This window comes from Squalius cephalus (assembly GCF_949319135.1).
Source record: "Squalius cephalus genome assembly, chromosome: 3".
Lineage (NCBI taxonomy): Eukaryota > Metazoa > Chordata > Actinopteri > Cypriniformes > Leuciscidae > Squalius > Squalius cephalus.
In genome coordinates, this window is record NC_137124.1 from 59,312,661 (window position 1) to 59,320,520 (window position 7,860).

General features: G+C 36.7%; 1 protein-coding gene across 1 annotated transcript in view; it reads left to right on the forward strand.

Annotated features, from left to right (window-relative positions):
* piezo1 (piezo type mechanosensitive ion channel component 1 (Er blood group)) overlaps positions 1-7,860 on the forward strand; it is a 147,170-nt gene that overhangs the window by 137,112 nt on the left and 2,198 nt on the right. Inside the window, exons 49-50 of the mRNA XM_079864979.1 lie at positions 677-756; positions 4,687-4,873. Coding sequence (XP_079721105.1) covers positions 677-756; positions 4,687-4,873 — 267 coding nt within the window. The remainder of the gene's footprint in view (positions 1-676; positions 757-4,686; positions 4,874-7,860) is intronic.

Below are 7,860 nucleotides of genomic sequence, written 5' to 3' on the forward strand. Positions count from 1 at the left end.
TACAATCTTAAAGGGATAGTTCACCCAAAAATGAAAATGCTGTCCTCATTTACTCACCCTCATGTTGTTCCAAACCTGTATGACTTTCTTTCTTCTGCTGAACACAAAAGAAGATATTTTGAAGAAAGTCGGTAACCAAACGACTGATGGACCCCATTGACTTCCATAGTAGGAAAAAAAAATACTATGGAAGTCAATGGGGACCAGCAACTGTTTAATTACCAACCTTCTTTAAAATATCATCTTTTGTGTTCAGCAGAAGAAAGGAAATAATACAGGTTTGGAACAACATGAGGGAGAGTAAATGAGGACAGCATTTTCATTTTTGGGTGAACTATCCCTTTAATTTGAAGTGTCAAGTTACTTTCAAAAGTTAATTCCCTCAGTACTTCTGTGATCATTTGAATTATTGTAAGACAGAAATAATGATACTGTGTGGTTGAACAGACTGTCATATAGGAATAAGATCACGATCTTTTAACAAAGTAATACTATTTCAGTGTTTCTACTTCAAAATTTCACATTTAATTCAATGTGTCTTTTAAATGTTTGTGAAATGTACTAGCAGTTTCTAAGTGAAAACTGTTTGAAAGTAAATCCTACACCATTTTTTGTCACTCATATTTGGCATGTATCTATGTTTCTGGTTTGTATCATCTCTGTAATTCTCTCCTAGGCTTGTGCCGCACATGTTCCCTAACTACATCCGAGCACCTAATGGAGCTGAAGCCAAACCCGTCAGCCAGCTGTATGATGGTAGAGTCAAACGTCTCTTTAGTGTTTTAGTCAGGCACAGGTCACTCTTGTGACTTTCCCCCTTAATATGTTTCTAGTGAACTGAGGGATTTCCACCCTGTTGTAATCAAAATTATTCAACCCCCATTACAAATCAGGTTTGCTGGCAAAATGCAGACTTTCAGCTGTTTGCAATGACCGAATCAAACAAAAGTAATTTAAATAGCTCAACACAATAAATGTTTCAAGTGGTTTCCCCAAATTAAACTGAAAATGCAACTTTTAATGACTTCTGCAGTCTCAAAATTATTCAACCCCCTGAATAAAGTCCCTCACAACAGCACAACTCTGCAAAACAGACCAGATTGTCTCAAACACACCTGATGCAATTAATCAAGGGCTTCATTAGTTGCACCAGGTGTGCTTGAGCTAGAACACATTAAATATCTGAACTGGCAAGGTTTGTTAACTGTTACGTTTGACTGCATGTTAGTAAAAGCAATAATCAGAGACAGATCTTGTCTAACAAGACCAAATACATTAACGTTTCCATTTTCATATATATATATATACACTGCCGTGCAAAGGTTTTAGATCAGTAAGATTTTTAATGTTTTTGAAAGAAGTCTCTTCTGCTCACCAAGGCTGCATTTATTTGATTAAAAACAACATCAACAACAACAAAAAACAGTAATATTGTGAAATATTATTGCAATTAAAAAAAAATTATGTTTAAAATGTAATTTATTCCTGTGATCAAAGCTGAATTTCCAGCATCATTACTCCAGTCTTCAGTGTCACATGATCCTTCAGAAATATTTATAATATGAAGATTTGATGCTCAAGAAACATTTATGATTATTATCAGTGTTGAAAACAGTTGTGTACAATTTTTTTTTCAGGATTTTTTGATGAATTGAAAGTTCAAAAGAACAGCATTTATATGAAATTGAATATTGGGTAACATTATAAATGTCCTTACTGTAAAAATATTAATTTCTTTAATTTCTTTCCAAAAAAAAAAATTCTCACTGACCCCAAACTTTTGACACTATAGTGTTAAATGTTACAAAAGCTTTATATTTCAGATAAATGCTGCTCTTTTGAACTTTCTATTCATCAAAGAATCCTGAAAAAAACCTTGATGATAATAATCATAAATGTTTCTTGAGCATCAAATCATCATATCAGAGTGATTTCTGAAGGATCATGTGACACTGGAGACTGGAGTAATGATGCTGAACATTCAGCTTTGATCACAGGAATAAATTACACTTTACTGTATATTCACATAGAAAACAGTTATTTTACATTGTAATAATATTTCACAATATGTCTATTTTTTTATTAAATAAATGCAGCCTTGGTGAGCAAAAGAGACTTCTTTTAAAAACATTAAAAACCTTACCGATCCAAAACGTTTGAATGGCAGTGTATATATATATACACTGCTCAAAAAAATAAAGGGAACACTTAAACAACACAATTTAACTCTAAGTCAATCGCACTTCTGTGAAATCAAACTGTCCACTTAGGAACCAACACTGATTGACAATCAATTTCACATGCTGTTGTGCAAATGGAATAGACAATAGGTGGAAGTTATAGGCAATTAGCAAGACACCCCCAATAAAGGAGTGGTTTTGCAGGTGGTGACCACAGACCACTTCTCAGTTCCTATGCTTTCTGGCTGATGTTTTGGTCACTTTTGAATGTTGGCGGTGCTTTCACTCTAATGGTAGCATGAGACGGAGTCTACAACCCACACAAGTGGCTCAGGTAGTGCAGCTCATCCAGAATGGCACATCAATGCAAGCTGTGGCAAGAAGGTTTGCTGTGTTTGTCAGCGTAGTGTCCAGAGCATGGAGGCGCTACCAGAAGACAGGCCAGTACATCAGGAGACGTGGAGGAGGCCGTAGGAGGGCAACAACCCAGCAGCAGGACCGCTACTTCCGCCTTTGTGCAAGGAGGAGCAGGAGGAACACTGCCAGAGCCCTGCAAAAAAACCTCCAGCAGGCCACAAATGTGCATGTGTCTGTTCAAACGGTCAGAAACAGACTCCATGAGGGTGGTATGAGGGCCCGACGTCCACAGGTGGGGGTTGTACTTACAGCCCAACACCGTGCAGGACGCTTGGCATTTGCCATAGAACAACAAGATTGGCAAATTCGCCACTGGCACCCTGTGCTCTTCACAGATGAAAGCAGGTTCACACTGAGCACATGTGACAGACGTGACAGAGTCTGGAGACGCCGTGGAGAACGTTCTGCTGCCTGCAACATCTGTGAAGAGCACAGGGCGCCAGTTGCGAATTTGCCAATCTTGTTGTTCTATGGCAAATGCCAAGCGTCCTGCACGGTGTTGGGCTGTAAGCACAACCCCCACCTGTGGACGTCGGGCCATCATACCACCCTCATGGAGTCTGTTTCTGACCGTTTGAACAGACACATGCACATTTGTGGCCTGCTGGAGGTCATTTTGCAGGGCTCTGGCAGTGCTCCTCCTGCTCCTCCTTGCACAAAGGCGGAAGTAGCGGTCCTGCTGCTGGGTTGTTGCCCTCCTACGGCCTCCTCCACGTCTCCTGATGTACTGGCCTGTCTTCTGGTAGCGCCTCCATGCTCTGGACACTACGCTGACAAACACAGCAAACCTTCTTGCCACAGCTTGCATTGATGTGCCATTCTGGATGAGCTGCACTACCTGAGCCACTTGTGTGGGTTGTAGACTCCGTCTCATGCTACCATTAGAGTGAAAGCACCGCCAGCATTCAAAAGTGACCAAAACATCAGCCAGAAAGCATAGGAACTGAGAAGTGGTCTGTGGTCACCACCTGCAAAACCACTCCTTTATTGGGGGTGTCTTGCTAATTGCCTATAATTTCCACCTATTGTCTATTCCATTTGCACAACAGCATGTGAAATTGATTGTCAATCAGTGTTGCTTCCTAAGTGGACAGTTTGATTTCACAGAAGTGTGACTGACTTGGAGTTACATTGTGTTGTTTAAGTGTTCCCTTTATTTTTTTGAGCAGTGTATATATCACTCCCTATTCGATTATATATATATATATATATCACTCCCTCTCGAGCAGTGTTGTGTGTAACTCATTACAGTAACTTGAGTTACATAATCAGATTACTTTTTCAAAATAACAAAATATCTGAGTTACTTTTTCAAATAAGTAACGCTAGTTACTTTCACATTTATTGATTGACAGCTCTCTTGTCCTCATGTTGAGAGAAATAAAGTGAGGTGTTGTGTGCACTGTGTAAACATGATGGTTATTTTACTTCTAAACTAAATGTGAACATACATTTACTTGTCTCACTTGCACGAAAACCTTCAGTATTCCTCAAAGTGAATAAAAACAGTAAAATGCAATCTCAGAATTTTACATAAAACTTTTATAATTAACTATATTAAATTACACAAATATACTTTATGTATTTAATCTCACTTTATTAAACAATGTCTTTGCTGCTGACCTTCAATGATCTAATTCAAACTTAGTTATAAGAAAAATTACTTTATATTAGATTTAGAAATAAGAGTGTTGAACTATTGTTCCTTAATCCAGAACAGCAGCAGAAGCTGAAAGGTTTGCTTGAGCCTCTACTGTACTCTACTGTACACGCATAAATATGCATTTCCTTCAGCCTGAGGCTTATTCATTTCACTTTTGGTGTGAAAGGGCCTTTAAAATTTGCCAAAATATAACTTTTTTTGTTGTAATTAAAACAAACAAACAAGCAAGTCCAGCCCAGGTGTGAAAAACTAACGCAAAAGTAATTAAAACGCATTACTTTTCATAAAAAGTAACTAAGTAACACAATTAGTTACTTTTTTGTGAGTAACGCAATATTGTAATGCATTACTTTTCAAAGCACCGTTCCCCAACACTGCTGGTGGTCAGTTAGTGAAGGTAACGCTGGTGTTGTGGTTCTCCTGCAGGAGGAGAGGAGGGGTATCAGAACGTGACTCTGTCTCTGATGAGAGCAGCTTCGGTGAACATCACAGGAGCTCAGGAGTGGTGGGACATCAGCATCGCCGGCTGCCAGGAATCCTGCGACGTCTTACCGATGGTCATCTTTAACGATAAAGTTAGTCCTCCGAGTCTGGGCTTCCTCGCAGGATACGGGTAAACCATTCCTTTCATGAGATTCAGTGCAGGCTTTTTATTAGGGATGCTCTGATATGAACATTTTGGCCGATACCGATCATTTTTTATGTTTGAAAGCCGATAACCGATATATTAGCCGATAAATCCAAATTTTTAGCCTGATTACAAAAGCAAAAATCTAACCGTTAAAGCACATGATAATTTTATGTAGCCGATATGACAGACTTGTGCTGCACGTTGCATTTTACTGTATTTTCCTTTTTTTTTTAAAAGTGATTTCAATCATATTTCAAGCAATTAAAGGGGTCATATAATGTCATTTTTGTACAAGCTAATATGATTCTTTAGGGTCTAAATTAAAAGTTTGTAATATACTTTAATTCAAAATTCTCATTAGTATTGTAAGAAAACACTCATTTTACCTGGTCAAAAATCGCTGTTTTCAGCATGCCGTTTCAGTGCATGTGTCTTTAAATGATAATGAGCTTTGCTCACCCCGCCCCTCTGTTCTGTGCGGACACCGTTTGTAACACAATAACACAATAACCAGAGCCCGTCTACGGACATTCTCTGACAATAACCATAACGCGTCGTTCATTATAAACGTGGGATTATGAATTATATTGATAACGTCGTACATAGAAAACATGCCATAATGTACCCTGAGTGTAAAAATAGCCACATTCATCGTGAAGCGTGCTAGCTATTTGCAAAGATTAATATAAAGATTAATATAAAGGTTAATAAAACGTTACACTCACTTCAGTTCTTCTGGAGGTTCAGCAGGAACACGAATAGTTGGTACGATCCTTTTTTCAGGAGCAGCTTCTTAGCAAAACCAGCTTTATACTGACCCTCGTTTGTAAAGCAGTCTGGTGAAATGATTCGCGCAAACATGACAGCATTGACGTTGGTCGTGGGGAATATTGCCTTCGAAAACAAACTCAGCCACTGCGTCTTCAGCTGTACGGATTTAGAAACATCATCAATATGACTGCTGTGTTCGTTACTACACCCAAGAACAGAACACCACAATCGTTCATTGTGTTCATCGCCATTCTACTCAGCACTCCAGCTATCAACAATGAACGCGCCGGTCGGCGCGTGCTATGATTGACAGCTCGCTCACGAGGGCGGGTCTGTGTTTGAAACGCTGCTGTCAATCAGCCATCGTGGGAGGGGCGTCGATTTTGTGACGTCACAATATCGAACAGCTTGATTTGAGACAGGAGGAAACATATAAGAAGATTAAAAAAAAACCACTGGATGGATTTTTATCATTTTATGATGATTGTGTACAGGCACTGCCAACACAGTTACAGTACAATCAACTTGTAAAAGTGCATGTACCATTATATGACCCCTTTAAATAAAAAAAATCATGTTGAACAGTTCGCATCTGAAGTGTCTCAGCTGAAGGAAATAATACATTATTTATCACTTTAACATTAAAAATAAACATATATCAGCCGATACCGATAACATTAAAAATGAACATACTGTATATCAGCTGATAACATTAAAAATGAACATACTGTATATCAGCTGATAACATTAAAAATGAACATATATCGGCCGATAACATTAAAAATGAACATATATCTGCCGATAACATTAAAAATGAAACCGATAACATTAAAAATAAACATATATCGGCCGATATCATTAAAAATGAACATATATCTGCCGATAACATTAAAAATGAACATACTGTATATCAGCTGATAACATTAAAAATGAACATACTGTATATCAGCTGATAACATTAAAAATGAACATACTGTATATCAGCTGATAACATTAAAAATGAACATATATCGGCCGATAACATTAAAAATGAACATATATCTGCCGATAACATTAAAAATTATACATATATCGGCCGATATCATTAAAAATGAACATATATCGGCCGATAACATTAAAAATGAACATATATCGGCCGATAACATTAAAAATGAACATATATCGGCCAATATCATTAAAAATGAACATATATTGGCGCGATAACATTAAAAATGAACATATATTGGCGCGATAACATTAAAAATGAACATATATTGGCCGATAACATTAAAAATGAACATATATCGACCGATATCATTAAAAATGAACATATATCGGCCGATATCATTAAAAATGAACATATATTGGCGCGATAACATTAAAAATGAACATATATCGGCCGATAACATTAAAACTGAACATATATCGGCCGATATCATTAAAAATGAACATATATTGGCGCGATAACATTAAAAATGAACATATATTGGCGCGGTAACATTAAAAATGAACATATATTGGCCGATAACATTGAAAATGAACATATATCGGCCGATAACATTAAAAATGAACATATATCTGCCGATAACATTAAAAATGATACCGATAACATTAAAAATGAACATATATCGGCCGATATCATTAAAAATGAACATATATCGGCCGATAACATTAAAAATGAACATATATTGGCGCGATAACATTAAAAATGAACATATATTGGCGCGATAACATTAAAAATGAACATATATCGGCCGATAACATTAAAAATGAACATATATTGGACGATATCATTGAAAATGAACATATATTGGCTGTTACCGATAACATTAAAAATGAACATATATTGGCCGATAACATTAAAAATGAACATATATCGGCCGATAACATTGAAAATGAACATATATTGGCCGATAACATAGAAAATGAACATATATCGGCCGATAACATTAAAAATGAACATATATTGGACGATATCATTGAAAATGAACATATATTGGCTGTTACCGATAACATTAAAAATGAACATATATTGGCCGATAACATTAAAAATGAACATATATCGGCCGATATCATTAAAAATGAACATATATTGGACGATATCATTGAAAATGAACATATATTGGCTGTTACCGATAACATTAAAAATGAACATATATTGGCGCGATAACATTAAAAATGAACATATATTGGCCGATAACATTGAAAATGAACATATA